A 20,219-nucleotide genomic window follows, 5' to 3' on the forward strand; every position below is an offset into this window, starting at 1 on the left:
TAAGGATAAATGGAAAACGACAACCTGGAAGCCCATTGGAATTTTTGGCAACATGTATATATTGCAACCTTACAATAAAATAGAATTGGGATTAAGGACAATAAGTACAGTCAAAATCAGTACACTGAAAAACAAAAAACTAGATGCCATAAACATGAACATAATAACAAAAAAAAAAAAAAAAATAGTGTCTGTGTGTCTTATCCCATAAATTCATGATCAAGCAATGGATGGGAAACTTTAGCTCTAAGGAAACGATGTCAATAGGGGCCCCAACATGAGTGGAAGAAAACAAGTGTTATAACAAAGTTGTCAAGTATAATTTGTTTGATGTAGATGAGCAAGTAAGCACAGTGTTCGATGATAAGCTCAAAGAGAAAAAAGAAAAAAAGAAAAGATAGAGATGGTGAGAGGGTTTTAATGCTACTTTGGAGGTAAAAGAACACTGCTTTTTCCAGGTGGTACAACTCGGAGCTACAAATAAAGGGTGAGGTGTCGCAGCAATGTGGCTTCTGGCTTTGCCTTCTCTTTTGCTACAAATCCCTACTACTACTACACTACACAAAAATACAAAATTTTATTGCAGTAGCTACCCAGTACAAAGATTCCTTTATGTAAAAGCCGGCGCTACAGGGAACTGGTGTGGATTGGGGCACGTGTTCTCTCCTGATTACTTCATATTGATATCATGTAAATCCACTCTACTAAGAGGAGGGCTTTCTTTTTCTATTCGTTTTTCATGGATGATAACAGATAAGGGTTTTGTTGTAAATTGTGACCAGGATACATATATATGGAAGGATCAGGTCGTGTGAAAAAGAAAGTTTAATCTGTCATTTGAAGATTTTCTTGCTTTTCTTTCTTTAATCAACATTTTCTTGCTAATTAGTTCTTCGTTAAACAACTAGTATTGAAGCATATCATTGTTATAAGTAATATTCTTTCCTTCTAAGGATAAGTGATTACTTTATGTCTTTATCCATTTGTCCTAAAATCGTTGCTTATATCATATGTGATTTGAAAATTTTGACTTTATTTATCCCGGACGAAACTAACTTCGTTAGGCAATCATAACTCATCTTATTCTTTTCAATATAAAAATCTCTATTTTATAAGACTAAAACATAACTCACCGCAAGGCAATTCTTAGTTAAAACTTTAGAAAGTAATATTATTTAATTCTATGAAAGAAAAACTTTTTTTTTTTTGGGCACACATTATCTCAAATTTGAAAAGATTTGCGATAACCCTATTTGCATTCCTGTTGGCCACTATGAATCAAACTAGCTGGAAGAGTCCACGACAACAGTATCCTCTAGAGAAACGTTAAGATTAGTAAGACCAATTTGGCCCACATTGTTAAGTTGTTGTCCAAGAGCCAAAATCCAGTACTAGACGGCAGAGAGAAGTGCATTCGACTAGTTGAGTGTTGAACATACTCACCGAATTTTTTTTTTTTTTTTTTTAATCTTTATGAGCTATAAATCCCATTGGAAGCTCAATACCCCTCCACCCCACAAAAAAAAAAAAAAAAAAAAAAAATCACCCTTGGATTACATATCCTGCACTAATTGTACCTGCACTACATTTTTATTAATAATCATACCATTTCAAATGTTTTACTTATATAGGGGGAGAAAAAAGGATCTCTTCTAAACAAGGGAGTCAATACCGTTCTGAAGGTTGTACCAGTTTGGCCAGCGATACAATATATTTCGGATACGGGTCAATACTGATGTATCGTTTCGGGTTTACCGCTATTTTTTATATTTATAAATAAATAAATATATGTATATATGTATATATTATAATAAATATAAAAGTTTACCATAAAACATTTCCTCAATTCAGAACTAATTATTCATGGTTTTAGACTTTAGTATCAATTAAAAGGAAAAAAAAAAAAAAAAAGCTTAAAAGTTACCATTGCATACTAAAAAAACAAATAATGCTAATAAGTTAATGCAAATAAATTACCATTTTTCCCTAACAAAAATTCAAAAATTACAAAACTAAATAAAATTAAAAAAAAAAACTTTTTTCTGTACCGGCCGGTACGCCCGGTACCAACCGGTATTGTCCGAAATTGGCCGGTACGGCCGGTATTTTTTTCTGGTACGAAACATGAGGGTTATATGTACCGGTTTGCTTGCTAGTACGGTATATACTGGTGGTACCGGCTGGTACGGTACGGAATCGACTCCCTTGCTTCTAAATCCCTTCTCTTTTTAATTCCTAAAATAAACAATTTTGTGGTCACTTTTTTTTAACACCCAATAAACACGTTTTGACGCAAAATGGAAATCATCTCTTTAAATCCAGGAGGTGTTTTTCTGAATTCACAAGAAATACTTTGAAATTCACTGGATGAGTGAAAAATAAACTAATAACAATCTTATTAACAATAGATTTCATTTTTGTTTTATAGATTACAAGCATATTTAAAGACTACAAAACTATTTTCCAGGTACGAATACTCCTAAATAGATCTTAATTGATACATTACCATAACAAAGTTCTAATATAACCAGGAAAGTTTTTAAAATATCTAGAATCAAGTAAATAAAATCCAAAAATCACAAAATCAACCTAATATTTTATCCCAAATCATGTTTCCTTTGGACCTCCATATTATCTCACCATAACATCAATAAGATTGGCCTTTGAAACAAAGTTGCATCTATTTTACCTGAGAGAAAAAGAAATGGCTAGGATAAAAAATAGTATAAGATGTAACGTGTATATACAATAACTCCCTGAGATGGGGGTGGACCCCATAAGCCTGGGACCCACCTCCATGTGAGAGGTGGGTGTTATATATGTTTAGTGCATTAGATATTGGCTTTGCAAACTAGAGATTCTCATAAAACCGAGATACATAGATAAAATCATAAGAAAAAACACGTGGATGTGAATTGTGATTACTCTATTATATAAGCCAACAATCCATAAGTAAAATATATTAAAATTGGTGAAAATCTTATAATTACTAACATTTATAAAAGGCTTGATTTCAGGGAGGATGTTAGATAGGTGCATATGTTAGAGTCTCATATGCAAACCCCTCCTCTCCTCCCCGCCCCCCCCCCCCCCAACTCCTTTTTGGTAGACTTGCTTATGTGACTAAGGGGACTTGCATTCTTATTTCTTAATCTTATATGAAATATGTCATTATGCACCCAATAACTATTAGGCCTTTCTTTCATATAAGAGTCTGTTTAAATACTGTTTATTGCTGAAAATTGAAAACACTGTAGTAAAATAAATTTTAAATGTGTAAATAGTGCCGTGGGACTTAGTTTTGAAGTTATTTTTTTGAAAAAAAAAAGTACTTGCGAGTCTCGTGAACAATGCATGAGACCCACCATTATTTCAGCTAAACACTGGAATGCACATTTTTCGTGTGTTACAAACGCACGCTAAGTGGAACCTACCCTTATATGAAGAATGACATAATACATTATACATAGATTATCCATTGAATGGCTCCAAAATGTTCCTTGATGTTAATTGTGAAATTATGGACAAGAAAAATAGAAAAGAAAAAAAAAATGGAATTATCTACTGAGTTTAATCAACTAGTGAATCTTTCGTAACAAAAATTCACAGCAATTTCACTACATTTTTGAGTTAGATATAAATTATCATATATATTATAAATATAGATTATCTATTGAAGTTAAACTCAAATAGAAAAACATATACTAAAATAATGACATCGAAAAATGTGGACTTTTAAAAGTTTATGTAAAAGCACTATCTCATTGAAAAGTTCTATACATTTTTCCTTTCTCAAGGCATTTCTTTAAACAAAAACTCTGGTTTTCCTTTTTTTTTTTTGGATGATAAATATTTCTACGACATCATACATGGGCTATTAAAACAATCTATATTAAAAATTGGGGTGAATTCTTATATGAGAGTTAAGACTAATTTAAAATTTTATGAAATTATCATGAATTTTTATTGTGTTTCTAATTTTATAGTTAACATAAGAAACATTATAGTTTGGTATGAATAGTTTTTATTTTTAATATAAAAAAATAATGTAAAACATTGGGTTCCGCCATCCGTTTAACAAATAGATAAGAGTACACAATAATGTTAACCATTGGGTCCACCATCTGTATAACAAAAAGATAGAGTGTGGGTTTGGATAGAAGGTTTAGTTGTGGTGCATTTTCTTCCTGTGTGTTTTCTCTTTTTTTTTTTTTTTTTGGCCGCACTTGTTGACTTTGGGGGGACAAAATACACTGTTTATGTACTGTTTACGCAATATTTAATATTAAAAGTGGGTCCCACAATACTATTTACACATTTAAAAATTATTTTGCTACAGTGTTTTCAACAACAATCAGTTTTTATCAACTTTCAGTAACAATAAGTGCTATCTAAACGGACTCAGAGTAAACCTAAATGTTTACTTACTATTAGTAATTTTGTCTTGCTTATCAACAATGTTAAAGTCAATAAACCTTGAGTCCTTGAAAGTTTTGTGACAATTAGCTCAAACTTTAAAGTTTTGTGAGTATCAAATCCGTAAAACATTCCCATAGCATGTTAGAATAATGAGTTAACTCCAAGTTTTAACAGTTTTTGACTACATAAATTATAGTGTATCTAAGGAGTTAAACTTAAAGGCACGTGACAGGGTTATTTTACTTCACAAGGTTGAACTAGCTAGTATTTTTATTCAAATCCATAAAACATTCCCATGGCACGGTAAAATAAGAGCATTAGCAAATGCAAAAGTAAGGCTCCATTGGCGGAGCTATAGCCAAAATTTTTGGCTTCTTTGCTATAGTGGGCAGCCAAAGATAACTATGCACCGTAGCTCAATAGTAAAAAAAAAAAAAAAAAAACTTTTTTATTTTTATTGTAGTTGATATATTATTTTATTGTGTTGAAAGTTAAAATAAAATTAATGATATTGAATGTTTTGTAAAGTAAGAAGGTAAAATAGATAAAGTAGTTTTTTGTAGTATCAAATAGCTGAAACTATAGCTCTATCAATGTGGATGCTCTAACGAGTTAAGCTCCATCTTTAAAAGTTTTGTGAGTACGCTAATTCTCGTCCAATGATAATTTGTGTTCAGATTTTTATATTAGGTTTTGAATACACTAGATGCGACACAAACATTATACGCATCAATCTTGTATCCGTCCAATATCATTCTGTCCAAATAATGCTGAAAGTTTGCCATTTGTACTAATAGCAGAATATTCATAAAAGTATTAAAGATTGAATTTTAATTTCCGCTAAAGATAAATATCTCCATCGCTTTTGGGCTGTTCGCCAATCCCCATCTCAAATCCCCATCTTGATGTTCCTTTTTAGTTGCGAAGCTAGTGTCCATGACAAGTTCTTTGTCAAGTAGCCATCGCTGACTGCGCACAAGGACTCTTTTGTTTCGTTTTTTGTTGGGACTTACAACACTGGGTTAGGTTAAATTAAGGATGGGATAATTTTAGGAATTGAACCGAAAACCCTACAAGATAAATATAACTTGTTTCCAAACACTGGTCAATTTATGTTAAAAACTTACACGTCATGTCAACTTCAACTTCAAACTCAGTTCCATCGTTCTCAGTGCAACCCTACGCCCCATCATTCTAATCCGCCACGTGGTGGTTTACAAGGAAAACCCTTATCATCCAAACCATGATATATAATAACATTTTTACGATAAACCTTAAATTACATATTAATATATTATTATTAATTTTAACTTAGTATATCACAGACATAATTTATATATATGTATATAAAAATAATAATTTGCCAATTAAAATTTATCTAAAAACATAACAACTAAGGTGAGCGGTCAATCAAACTTATAAGCGGGTCCGACCAGCGGTAAGGGGACCAATTGTTTTGTAACGTTGAGACAAAAAGAAGGGCCCTCCACAAGATTTTCGTAGCTAAAAAGCTTTATGATACGTGTTGACAATCCATGGATACAAGGACCAAAGTTTAAAGGCAAGTTAAGAACTTTGAAGTCAAGCACGATTTCTTACTTTATGTTTTTGTCGGTTTCATTTTGTTTTTTGTTTTCTCCTTTGTTCCTACTTCCTACGTTTAGAGCCTAAGGTGTGAATCAATAGATAGGAATTAAAGATGTGTTTGAATATTGTTTGTTATTAAAAATTAAAAATTTATTGTTAAAAATATTGTAGTAAAATAATTTTTAAATGTATAAATAATATCATAAGGCTCAGTTTTAAAGCAAAATTTTTAAAATTACGTATTTACGAGTTTCGTAATTGTATATGGGAGTCAGCCAAAAAAATACAGCAGCCCAAAATGCCACTTCTGCCACTATTCAAACTCACACTAGGTTAAAAGAAAAAAAAAATTTATACTTGTTTATTTAATAAATAAGTCCAGTAACAAGTTCTAATATAGACTACCACCAGAGTTGAGTTTGATGACACCTTCCCATACCAACGTGAGAGCCTCAATTCGAACCGCGAGAGGGAAGGGTGAGGTAATTATGTAGTGTTTTTACCTAATAAAAAAAAATCATAATATAAACTCAATTATTTAATGAACTAAAATTCAACCATTATAATATATTTGTGAATAAACTTATAAACATGATACTCAATTTAAAAAATATGAAATGTTATGTGTGTATCTATATATATTAATACAATGTTTATAAATCTAAGTTTTATAACTTCATAAATGAAATCATTTTATCTACTGTATGGTATATTTTTGGTTATAATATATTCATTAATTATTAAAATGATTTGAAAATGATAGAAAATTTTAGTTGTGGTATTTTCTAAATCTGGAAAAGGAATAAAAATTTCAAATAACTTATAAACAAACTCTGATTTGTTCAATAAGAAATTATCCAAGCAAAATTAATCTCAATAGCTTAAAATATTTATAAATTAATAAGGACTCAGTCTCCTTATCAATGTGGGATTAAGATTTTTACTCAAACACTAACTCCTGGCTTAAGACTCATTAGCCACATGAAATTCTCACTTATTTTCATTTGGCCTAAAATATTTACTAGAAAATAACCCCCTTTTTTTTTTTGAAAAATTAGCTTGTTTTCATGTATTTGGTTGTGACCTTTAAAATTATATATATATATATATATAATTTTATAATCAAGCAGAATCATTTTATGCTCTATTAGGAATTAATGGAGAATTTAATGGATGCTCTAAGAATATTGGTTTAAGAAATAATTTTAGAAAATTTTTATGAAAAAAGAAAAAACAAATTATTTTTTTAACAATTTTTATATTTTTCATAAAAATAATATTAAAACTTTGGCTCATTAAAAGATATCCTAAGGACACGCTTTAACCGAGGATTAAAACTCAAATAAAAAACATAATCCAACATGCCAGCCATTACAGTGGCAAATAACCTTGAAATTAGCTTATACTTCATACAAAGATACCTTCCTAGTTCCTATCCAAAACAATATTTTATCCCAATTTAATGAACGCCACTGGAGAATATACAATTACATATGGAGTTCCATGTCATCAATTTTTGAACTTCTCTTTTTGTAATTCACAAAAATAAAACAAACGCAACCAACACTACCCCCAAACAATTATGTTAAATTGTTTTTCTATTTATACCATTAGTTCCTTTCAACATAAAAATGACCCCATAATCCATTGGTGGTATACTGGTATTCAATGAACCATGATGATATATGGTTGGTCCCCAATCCCCATACCAAGGAGCAAAACTCCAGAGCTGCATGTACATTGTACTTATTCATTTTGGCCTTTTGGGAAATGAAAGACCAAGTACATACTTATGATGCCCAATTAGTCACTGTCAGCTTAGTTAGTTTTGATCACCATAAAGATGAAAACAAATGGAAAAGTAGACATTGTCATTGTTGATCAAAAAAAAGAAAAATGGTGGTGTAAAATGTAAATAAAGTGAAAATAAGAAAAAGCTTTTCTAAAAAGGGCTTGCAAGTTACAAACTTTGTTTCACAGGCTTGGACCACCAGGATTGACCTCACAACCTTTCAAAGAGGTCATGCCTCCCTCAATGACCTTACTTATATTTAACTCGCAGCGCAACTCGAATGTCTATGATGTTCTAGTTCCATAATAATAGCTTAATAGGTGTACTTATTGATTGGTTATTTGGTTATGTACATAAGATGACAAACTCAATCAACATTCTTTAGCTGCCTTTAGTATTTCACGGTGGAAAAAAAAAATTATAGGATCACAACCAATTCTATGCCCATTTTTATAACAATCTGATGTGATTGGCTATGAGTAGTGAAAAAAAAATGGTCCACGTAAAACAGTAAAAGTAATAAGCAGTCAGTTACAATATGCCATTTTAAAATAGTTGTGAAAATATGTGTATAATTTGTTATGGTCTTAGAATAAGAGCCTGTTTGGTATATATGTTTAAATAACAGTTTTTAATTTTTTTTAAAATACGTGTGGGTGAAAAAGTATATAAAAATACGTGTAATATTATTTAAAAACTGAAAACATGTTTTTAAACTTACGTAGCAATATTATAAAAAAAAAAAGTGTGGTGCAACCAATATTTTAAGTGGGCCTATGAGTATCCAAAGAGTCGCTTCATTTATAAGGCCCAAACTTGCAAACCATGGTGTTTATGATTTTTAGGTGAAATTATTATTATTGTTATTATTATTTGTTTTTGTTTGAGTCCTTGACTAATGGCTGACTGCTTTTTGCCCAAAAAAGAAAAAGTGTTTGGTTGAACTTTGAGTTGGGCATGATAGTTGGGTCTGCCTTACCCACTTTAGAATTTTTTTTCTTGACCAATTTTAACGTAATGGGCTTCGTGGGCCTGAAAGCCCAAATAAATTTCTTCGGCTCCGTTTAAAGTCTAAACTTAGGCTTCGAAATAGTTTGTCCGGTTGTGCCTATGCTCTTACTGGTGGTAATTAAGAAATCTTAAATCTGGCTTTAAAATAAAAAAAGAACTCTTAAATCTAGCCAATGGAATAAGAAAGATCTTTTTTTTCTATATGAAGATTTTAAGTTTACAAAGGATTTAGTGTAGTTTTGGTCCTTTTGGAGGACCCCGCCTCTGAGCTGAAGAGGAGATAAATAAAACTTGTTACTTTAAAATAAATAAAATCTACATATTCCTTTATCAAAGAAAGATTACATAAGTGCTACCAATTAACTTAATCGGTAAAGTCTTTTATTGTTAAATAATAGATTCGAGGTTTAAACCCTGCTTACACTAAAAGAAAGATCTGAGATTTGAATCCCACCTACACTAAAAATTAACTAATGTTTTCGCTTGATAAGAGCAATCATCGTGAAATGGATTGCTTAAATTTAAATTCTACCGTATCTATAATAATAATAATAATAATAATAATAATAATAACTAAAAGAAATCCTATCTTTAATTCCTTATCAATTAGAATATAATAGTGATTTAAACTGGTTTAAGACATTCTTAATCCCACTTAGAATTCAATAGATTTTTCTCAAGTTGTTGTAGTTGTCACCACTTGAGGCCCTTCTGTATAATAAGTACTACTTAAAACTAAGGGTCTGTTTGGTTTGAGAAGTGAAAAAGTGGGAGGATATAGAAAATGAGGAGGGGATAGAACAGTGGGAGGATAGAAAAAAAATTTAGTTTTCTCCTATTTGTCTTTGGTTGGGAGGATGGAAAAGTGGAGAAATGAAAACTTATTTGTTAGGTTAAGAAGAAAAATGAGAGGATGGAAAAGTGAAACTGGTATAAATTTACAATTATGTCCTCATTAAATAAATTAAAAAAATATATATATATATATATATATTTTAGCAAAAAAATTGTGTATTTGCAAACAAAAAAGTAACACATTTTTTAGCAAAAATAATTGTGTATGTGCAGTGCAAGTGGGAAAAAAAAAGTCCTAGATGAAAAAAAGAGCTCTGGATGAAAAAAAAGGGGGCCCATGTGGCATGTGCACTACGCAGATGGACATTTTGGTAAGCTTAGGTGAGTGATTTTCTCTCTCCTTAGTTTTCTCTCCATTTTGGAGAGAAAATTTTTTGGCGGGTTTGGAGAGAACATAGTCGGGCCCTACCACACATTTTCACTCCCCCTTCCAACCAAATACTCTTCATAAAGTTTATTATATATATATATACACATTTTATCCTCCCTAAAATCCCCAAGCACTCACCCTAAAAGGAGAAGATAAAAAAGGATGGAGTAATTAGGACTAGAGGACGTGAATAAATTAATACAGCGTGCTACAATTTGGTCTAGCGCACATCTATGTAATCTAGCTTTATATGAGTGATGTTTAGCCATTAAATGATTGCATATTGCTTAATTAAATGAAAATTTGGTCTAAGAGTTTGAGCACCCGTTTGGCTTATGAGTTTTAGCTAATAATTTAATCTTAGCATATTGTCTGGTCTTAATTGGTGTACTTTGAAATCTAAAAATCACTCTAGAAAATAAGTCAGTTTATTCAGGCCATCTTTAGCACTAAGCCCTAAATTCCTCTTGTCATATCATACATATATATAACTCATAGCTTGAAGCCAAGGGATGTCCTAATTGTGACAGTTTCTTGTGGATTAAAAAGGTTCAAATACTTTATCTTATCTATTTAGTTCACCATTAAGTTGGGTTACATCATTGTCATGGAAGTAAAATTCAATTCGATCGCAAAGCCTTTTCTTAGTTTTCTAGGCTTTGGCACACTAACATGACAAATGCTAATGATCTATAAGTCAAATGGGTACCATTCTCTCTCTCTTTAAAAAAAAGGGGCTAGCATTCAATAAAATGAGAGAAAAAAGAAATTAATAAGAGAAAGTTAGGCTCCAACATATAGGCCAAGTGAGTGGAAGAAAAGGCCTCCTCTATAGGGCAGGTTAGGGGTTTAGATTCTATATAAAAAAAAAAAGTTTAAGGCAAGTGGAAGCAATATTATGCAACATGCATGCATTGCAATCAGTGATTTTGGACAATAACCCTTTAAAAATGGGATCCATGAAACTTTATGAAGCCAATGCGAAGTCCATTAATGCATTCTACCTATAATATTTAGGTTCTACATACTAGAAGGAAGCTTTTTGTTGGACTTTGTTGAATAAATGATTCAATATTTTATAGCTTTCTCAAGGTATAAAAAAGGCAATTGGATTTGAAAATTTTGAAGTGGGGTCTTTTGGTTTTTTTGTAGTTGAATTGCTCAATAAAGTTTAATCACTTTTTTTCTTCTTCTTTCTTTTGATGTGACATTGCATTAAGCCATTAAGTTCTATTATATACATTAAGCCTTAAAAATCCTATTTTCAATAGCCTAACTAGATCCATCTTCCAATAGCACAATTTGTTTTTAATAGCACACAAAATTACTTGATAGAGGTACAAGTATTGTTATAGCTAGCGGGGATAACATCTCATTAAACAATATTAATTCCTAATTACAGCACCTAAAGCGTTAAGATTCACATTTTTTTAGAATTATATTTTAGTTACCTTTCACTCTCTTCTTCTCAACTCGATCTCTTTTCAAATATAGGTTAATTTTTTTACACTAACACAGTCAGGGGCGGAGGGAAGGGGGGCGAGGGGGGCAGGTGCCCCCTCTGAACTTTCAAATTTTTTTACTAATAATATTATAATGACCTAAAAGGCCTTATTTGCCCCCCTTGACACAAAAGACAATTTTTTTTTATTTATTATTATATTTTTTTTTTTTATCAATTCATGGTACCTTTTCTCAGTCTCCTCCTACTACAATTCTAATATATAAAACCAATGGATCCCATTTATTAAAAAAAAAAAAATCTCTACATTGAATAGTTCAATAGGAGTCTGAACACACTACATAATAGCTTGATGGACTTTTTAAAACAAAAACGTATAACTATAGTATAAAACCATGGGTCCCAGTTGGTAATAATTAAAAAAAAAATGTTTCATATGACATATCCATTAGTTTACTTATTAGTGGTTTCTTAAAAAAAAAAAAAAAAAAAGATTATTTATTAGTGGCTTTGGCATTGATCTTACTAATTGCAACAGTTATCGTTGAAAGAGTTTTTTGGGCAATGAACAAAATTAAAATCAATTATCTAATTGAATAGGAGATCAGTGGATGAATGATTGCTTAGTCACATATATTGAGAAAGATATATTCAAGACTATTAAGTGTGAAGAAATCATGCAGTAGTTTCAAAATATAAAAAATCGTCGAAGGCAATTGAGTAAAATAAGATAGGGGTAAAAAAAAATAAATTAAAATTTACATTTTATGTTAGATTTTGTATGACAATTATTATTATATAGTAGTTTATTTATTTTGTTATTAATATTGATTAATTTTTTTAGATTAATTTTTTACTTTCAATATTGTCTTTTAATCTTGACCCCCGACCTAAATTCCTGGCTTCGTCACTGAACACAGTCAACCAATATTGTTAAAATCTGAATACAAGTTTAAATATAGTGTGATCTTTTCACACTATGAAACTGTTTCCCACTTCCTTTCTTTTCGTATCATTAAGCCGTAATATCAAAATCTTAATATTAATTTAAATATATGGTATTTTTTCACACTATTAAATTATCTGTCTTTTCTCTCCATCCAAATATAAACTAATCTTTTTGCATCATTAAACCATAGTTTTAGAATCCCAATACGTGTTAAAATAAAGGATAATCTAATTATAAGGTAATCTTTTAAGTTTAAAATCATTAAATCATAATTTTAAAATCTCAATTCATATAAAATATAGGTAATTAACTTTTCATTCTATTTGTAACTATTTGTCTCTTCTCTCCGTCCAAATATAAGGTAATCTTTTCATACCATTCTACCATAATGTTATAATCTCAACCCATCCAGGGTGAATCCCCGACATTATGCAATGATTTCTTCTTTATTACAACCTAGAAAATCATTAAAAGTACATAGCCAGTTTTTCCACCCATAATTATTAGCCCGACTTGCTTAATCATAATTCTCAAGTTATATAATTCTTAACTAACCGACCTATATTGATTATAGGATGCCCCTAATCTTCTATTTTATTTGGCCTCTAGTTAAAAATTGATATATAAGTCCCTGATTACTGAATTTCAAATTAGAAATAGTGAATCTTTCTAAAGCTAGTTTGGTAAAATGAGACCTTCACACCATTTTTAATGTCACACTTTTCATTTATGAAACTCTTGCTATTGGAAGAAATGTTTTACCGACACCGACCAAGATAAAAATCCTAGATTCAAAATATAAAAGTTGAGTCTATTTAATTGACTGATAAAGTAAGCAAGAGGAACCTTTTTTTTTTTTTTTTTGAGAAGAAGAGGGACCAAAGTTTTTTTTTTTGAGAAGAAGAAGAGGGACCAAAGTTAATATAAGCAATTAGATTTTAATTAATTACAGGTAGGGTTCAACGAAATCTTGAGTTGGACCGACCCAAATATGACATATCTGTAAGAGTTTTTAAATTTTATAAATATTTTTTGAACCAAAAGGTAGCATTATTGTTGGGTAAAATGTCGTTTTCCCGTGCCATAGAAGTACAAACATACCTTTTAAAAACTTTATTGCATGGGGATATCTGCGTGATAGAGATTTTTGGCAACACAAGGTAATAACGTCAAAAAAGATCACCATTTTTTTCAATTTTTATTATTATCACCATCACCACCAAGTCATTTTCAGATGATAAGGCATTATTTGTTCATTACTGTATATGAAAATTGCATGTCTCTTACAATTTCATTTTATACTGATATTCAGGGCCGGCTGAAGCTATAGGCCATTTAGGCCACGGCCTAAGGCCCCTTGCTGGTAAGGGGCCCCCAAATAGCAATAATATATTATATAATAATACTTTCTCAGCTAAAAAAAAAAGAAAAAAAAGGGAGCCCGTGAACTGACATGAAAGCTAATCCCAATTCCCATTATCTGAAGAAAAAAAAAAGAAAAGCAGAGAGTTGTTTCTCACACTGAAGTGACACTATTCCCATCCCCAAATCTTTTGCTTGTAGAAGAAAAGATTGCAAAAAGGCAAAAATCTTAAACTTAAAGGCAGAACCGCAGAAAGAAGAAACAAATAAGAGAAGCTAGAAAAAAAAAAAAAAAATACACTCTCACTCGCTGACTCTCTCCACCTTGATTCTAAAAAAAAAAAAAAAAAAAACACTCTTTTTAGTTGACTTACTCATCGATTGGTGTTGGCAATAGAGTGTTCACAGATCTTCATTTCAGGTTCTTTTTTGTTTTCTCTTCCTTTGCCTCTTTCATCTTCTTCAGTTGCTGGGTGTCTGAGTTTTTTTTTTTTTTTTTTTGAAGAGGAGCTGCTGGGTTTTTAGTTTAGTTGTACTCTTTTTTGTTTGTTCTTTTAAATTTAGAATTCTCTAGAAGGCCATCTAGCTATGGAATGGTCCGAATGGACCCCTTAAAGATTTAAAGTAGGGATTCTAGACTTCTCTAGTCTTACACGGGTTTTTTTTTTTTTTTTTTTTTTTTTAAAGAAATCAGATTTAGTGGGATGGAGCCATGGAGGGATAGTGGCCCTAGGCTGGTCTTAGTCTTAGTGTGGATCAAGTTTAAGTCCTACACATTTTGTCAGTGGGTTGGTCTTAAGGGACTTAATCAAGTTGAGTCTTATACATTTTACTAAACAAAAAAAATATAATACTACACAAAAAAAAAAAAAAAGTATTGATAACAAAATTATAAATTTAGAATAATTTACTTTGTATTAATATTAATTTTAATTTTTTTGTGCAAGTTTAAAATGTAAAGTGATCATATTAAGTAAAGTTGCAATTGTGTATTTCATAAACCAGGTTCTATTGTTTTATACATTAAATTTATATTATTCTAGTTAAATTGTAATTTTTTTTTTATTATAGATTGTGTTTCATTTATTCATAAATATTTCTTAATTACAAATGTCTACTTGAATGCAGAAATTTAATTAGTAATTTTGCCTCTTGTTTAGTTGTACTCTTTTTTGTTTGTTCTTTCAAATTTAGAATTCTCTAGAAGGCCATCTAGCTATGGAATGGTCCGAATGGACCCCTTAAAGATTTAAAGCAGGGATTCTAGACTTCTCTAGTCTTACACAATTTTTTTTTTTTTTTTAAGAAATCAGATTTAGTGGGATGGAGCCATGGAGGGATACTGGGCCCTAGGCTGGTCTTAGTCTTAGTGTGGATCAAGTTTAAGTCCTACACATTTTGTCAGTGGGTTGGTCTTAAGGGATCTAAGCAAGTTGAGTCTTATACATTTTACTAAAAAAAAAAAAAGTATAATACTACACAAAAAAAAAAAAAAAAGTATTGATAACAAAATTATAAATTTAGAATAATTTACTTTGTATTAATATTAATTTTAATTTTTTTGTGCAGGTTTAAAATGTAAAGTGATCATATTAAGTAAAGTTGCAATTGTGTATTTCATAAACCAGGTTCTATTGTTTTATACATTAAATTTATATTATTCTAGTTAAATTGTAATTTTTTTTTTATTATAGATTGTGTTTCATTTATTCATAAATATTTCTTAATTACAAATGTCTACTTGAATGCAAAAATTTAATTAGTAATTTTGCCTCTTCAAAATCAAGAAAAATAAATTTTCTTTCTCAAAAAAAAAAAAAAATTTTAATTAAAAACAATATATAAATTTATAATTAAATATAATAAAGGGCCCCATTTAAAACTTTCGCCTAGGACCCCCAAATTCGTTGAGCCGGCCCTGCTGATATTATTACGTATATATATTACTATGCTACTCGTATGTCATTTTCAGAGGATAAGGCATTATTTTTCATTACCATATAGGAAAATTGCATGTCTCTTACAATTTCATTTTATACCCATATTATTATGTATATATGTTACTATGCTACTCGTGTGTGTGTGTGTATATATATATATATATAGATGAAATGGATCTATGTATAAAGTTTCGCATTTCGAATCATATTACTGTAATTCCAACGTGGTGAGTGATGACCTTACAGAATTATATTCCACGTTCGGTTAGTACCATTGTCATCAAGGTACCATCTCTTGCCTACTCACATGCATGCTTTATTTTATTAGGTGCCCATACATATCCACATGTGCATGTGTTTCCACGTCTGCTTCATAATTGTTGATTTACTCCCATATTAGTTTTACAACAATTTCACAATAAATCTTATATGATAAATCATTATTGACTGTTATAGCTAGGGGTCAGATGGACCTAAATTAGAACAAATAATAATTTTACCAACTAAGATTGTTGTAAATATATTATGAATATAACATTTTTTTTATAAAATATTTGCACACATGGACAAAGGTGTGTGCTTAATTAGGAAAGCATATTTTTTTTTTGACTTCTTTTGGTTGTTTGATTAGGTATTACTACTTTTTAAAACCTTTTGTTAGAAAAAGTCTAGTAATTTCCCAAACACTTGTTGTAAGTTATAAACTAATAAACCTCACTCTTTTCTTTTTTGCTTTCTAATTATATGCTATATATATGCTTTCACACAATTTAATCTTCTAAACAAAATAAGCCAATAAAAATAAACATATCGAAACACAATAATACTCTTCTTAGATTAATACACAAGAAGAAAATTTCCAGGATAAGTAAGATAATAATTGCTTTATGAAGGTCCATATATAGATAAAGACAATTCATCTTTTGTTGAATAATAAATCTAAAAATATAAAATTGTTTACAAGTGCTAACGTCACGTGTGATTAGTGCATAGCAAAAATGGTATCAATTATAGACTGATGTGGAACTGATATTGTTTCAATCACAATTTTTCATTTGAGTATGTTGTCAAAAAATTGTCCCTTGTTAAACACAAGCTTAATTTGAACTTATAATTCACTTCAATTTTTATATATGAAAAAGAAAATTCCAGTTGAATACGGCTAATTGGCTAAATGGGCTATATTACACATGATGAAATAAAAGTAGAGAAAGAAGGCTGTTACATTGGCAAAATGAAGAATAAGTCGACCTAATTAGCTCACCTCACAACAGCTTAAGAAAAAAAAGAAAAAGAAAAAAAAGAAATAATATCTAGTCACTCTAGCATCATCTGCTTACAACCCAACTTTTAATCAGACCAATATGCATGGAGACAGACAATAGAGACAAAAATAATATTATAAAAGGACAAAGCAAAAGAGACACGTACATATAAGGTGGCTTGATAAAATAAAAGTGTACGTTGAATTTGTCATGTTAAAATCCAAATTCTGCTGCTTGTTGTTCCTCAAATCTGTGTTTGATTTTTTTTTTTTTTTTTTTTTTTCACTTTTCAAATTCCTTTTCTTTGAGAAACCCAAGATCAGTACCACCTTCTTCTTGTTTGACTGTTTGGTCTGCCAGTGAAGATGCATCACTAATACTAGTCTTTCCCACCAAGTCCTTGGCTTTTAAAGATTCTCTCTCCCAATCAGTGTTGAACACCACAGCTAAGATGGAGACTGCACATGCAATTTGAGCTGCTAAAAGGCCATAACAAAGACCCACAAACCCTAGCTTCCAAACAAAGGCTAAGACTATAGCTACGGGTGCACCCACCAAGTAGAAAGAATAAAAATTGATTCCTGCCCCGATACCTGGCCTAGCACTTCCTCTTAGTATCCCACAACTTGTGGTTTGTGGACAATTTGCTAGTTCACATAGTCCAATTATAGGCAGCACAGTCATAGTTAGTTTTAGAACCTCATTATCCTTTGTGAACACTCTTCCCCATGGTTCTCTTCCAAGAGTGGTCCATAACAAGCCCACTAATGAACTCAGTAGGGCCAATCCTATGGCTACCGTTGTGGCCAAACGGGCCCTATCTGGTCGATTTGCTCCAAGCTCATTCCCTACTCGGGTTGATGCTGATGCACTCAGTGCTGTTGGTAATGAATACATGAGTGATGTGGTTTGTATTACTATAGCTGATGTTGCAAGTGCCACTCTTGGATTTTGAAGGTAGCCAGCTAGGATTGTCATAAACTCGTACCACCACCACTCTAAACAAACAGCTAGACAGCTTGGTATAGCAAATCCAAGCAACGTAGCCCATTCCTCTCTTTGAGATGATGTGGAAGTAGTAAAAGGAAACGGAAAAGGCAAAGGTTGTGATAACATTGGCATGTACAAAGGATCCTCAGGGGTACGAGTGTAGAAAATGTAACAAATTAGAAACAACAGGGTGTTGAAGTTGGTTACAAATGTTGAGATTGCTATTCCTCGTACCCCAAGACCAAGTGTGAAGGCCAAGTAGATGGTGATAGGAATGTGTAGAAGAATTGCTAGTAGATTGCACCACATTAAAGGCCATGTTGTGCCTTTGCTACGAAGGTAAATACGAAGGGGATGAAGAAGGCTATTGGCAATGAGATCAGGGATAGCAAAGCGGCAATATAGGCTTGCCACTTTCGTTATTTCTGGGTTTTGGTGAAGGATAAGCATGAGAGGTTCAAGGTTCATCCATATTAATCCAATGGAGAACGAAGCAAGAAGTAGCATGAGAATTGTTCTTTGTAAAGTAAGAGTTACTATGGAGAAGTTTCTTGAACCAATCGCTTGGCTGCAAAGGGGCTCCATGCCCATGGCAAGGCCTGAGAGGACTGAGTAGCCAGTGATGTTGGTGAAGCCAATAGCTAAAGCCCCACCTGCTAGCTCTAGGCTTCCTAGTCTTCCCATGCACACGACTAAGACCATGTTTTTCAGATAGCCCACCAAGCTTGTGGCTGCTAAAGGGAATCCTATGCCGGTCGTTCTCTTTAGCTCCTCCACCACCTAAAGATTAAAAAAAAAAAAAGCAAAAAGTATCACATTGTATATTGAATTTATTTTAGGTACGCAAATAAGGGGAAGTTGGGATTCGAACTCCAAGCACTGAGTACCATAGAAGGTGTTGGTACTACTGGGCTGGGTTAAAGCTCCAACCCCATATTGGACTTGGAAAAGATAAGAAGATTTTGTAGGAATATATGAGATTTCGTACCTCTTGCATTGTCGGGTGCTTTTGGGGCTTCTCTGCTGCAACCATCTTTGTTTCTTTTGGCCTGGTCTTCTTTTCTTGTTTCCTTTGTGTTTTCAGTGTCTGAGCAATATGAAGGATTTGTAGAGCTATGTGTTTGATGGTGGGATCTCCTTTTTTCTAACGCACGCTCACACCACACAGAGAGAGAGAGAGAGAGAGAGAGAGAGAGAGAGAGAGAGGGAGCGAGAGAGAGACAGTGTGTGTATGTGCTCAATAGCTCAATGGTTAGACTTAGAAGAGTGAGAAGTATTTAAATTTTATAAGGAGCGGAGGTGGTGGGGTTTCATCTTCTTTTATATTATATGGAAAAAAAAAAAAAATCCCACTTGCATATATTTAACATCTGTTTTGTATAGCATTGTCTTCTAAGAAAATTAAAAAAAAGTATAGCATTGCACTCTATATATCAAGTGCTTGATGTCATTTTGATAAAAATAGACCGTAATTCCTGGTGCACACAGTGTATACGTACATACACTGTGTGCAACAATCACTGCTCAATCTTGTTTAAAACTTGAATAGTGTGCTATCGAAGAAGTCGTGCCAAGCCCCTACTATTTCCATAATTTAATTTGTCATTTTTCCAAAATAGATCAATCAGATCCACCTTCTCTTCGGAAAAATCATACAGATACGTTTATAGTTCCTGAATCTTTATTCACGCGAGGTGATTGTGACCATATCATTATTATCATCAATTATATCTGGTGTCTTGTATGTGTACTTGATAATAGGTTAAATTATATTTGGTGTTTTGTATGTCTTTTTAATCGGTTAATCTGGAGTTTTACATGTTTGCGGGAGATGTTCTTCTGGCATCTACTATTCTTTGGCCTTTCCCATGTGTTTTTTTGCGTGTATCAAATTCTTTTTAACTGTCTTCACAATTTATTTTTTCCGAGCATTGAAGGCAACTGCTTGATAGTACATCTTTAATGGGCTGTCCTTTTTAGGGTGAAGATAATATACTGTGTAATTTAAATTTGATTATTTTAAATCTGATTGTCTTTATTAAAAATATTAGAAGACACCAATTAAGCTACATTTTAAATTATATGTTGTAACTTTAATTTGGACTTGTTACGGTATTTAACTATTTTTAATTTGTTGGATATATATTATGATAAATTTATTGTTGAAATACTTTTTCTTCTTTTCCCTTAATATATTTGTAAATTTTTTATATAATT

The 20,219-nt window shown here is 31.5% G+C and overlaps 1 protein-coding gene across 1 annotated transcript; it reads right to left on the reverse strand.

The window, feature by feature from the left end:
- Positions 1-17,267: 17,267 nt before the first annotated feature.
- Positions 17,268-19,250, reverse strand: LOC112028245 (protein DETOXIFICATION 55). The gene is made up of 2 exons (XM_024060922.2): positions 18,991-19,250; positions 17,268-18,782 (listed from the first exon to the last, which is right to left on the reverse strand). The coding sequence occupies exons 1-2, from the start codon at positions 19,033-19,035 to the stop codon at positions 17,295-17,297; spliced, it is 1,533 nt and encodes a 510-aa protein (XP_023916690.1). The 5' UTR covers positions 19,036-19,250; the 3' UTR covers positions 17,268-17,294.
- Between the last annotated feature and the right edge of the window lie 969 nt (positions 19,251-20,219).

Source organism: Quercus suber, unplaced genomic scaffold, assembly GCF_002906115.3.
Source record: "Quercus suber isolate HL8 unplaced genomic scaffold, Cork oak 2.0 scaffold_4, whole genome shotgun sequence".
Taxonomy (NCBI): Eukaryota; Viridiplantae; Streptophyta; class Magnoliopsida; order Fagales; family Fagaceae; genus Quercus; species Quercus suber.

Excerpts from the sequence above, each read along its gene's own strand:
- LOC112028245 (XM_024060922.2), bottom strand. The coding sequence starts at position 19,035 with ATGGTTGCAGCAGAGAAGCCCCAAAAGCACCCGACAATGCAAGAG. Across the intron at positions 18,783-18,990 it reads AGCACCCGACAATGCAAGAG|GTGGTGGAGGAGCTAAAGAG; the intron begins GTACGAAATCTC and ends TTTAATCTTTAG.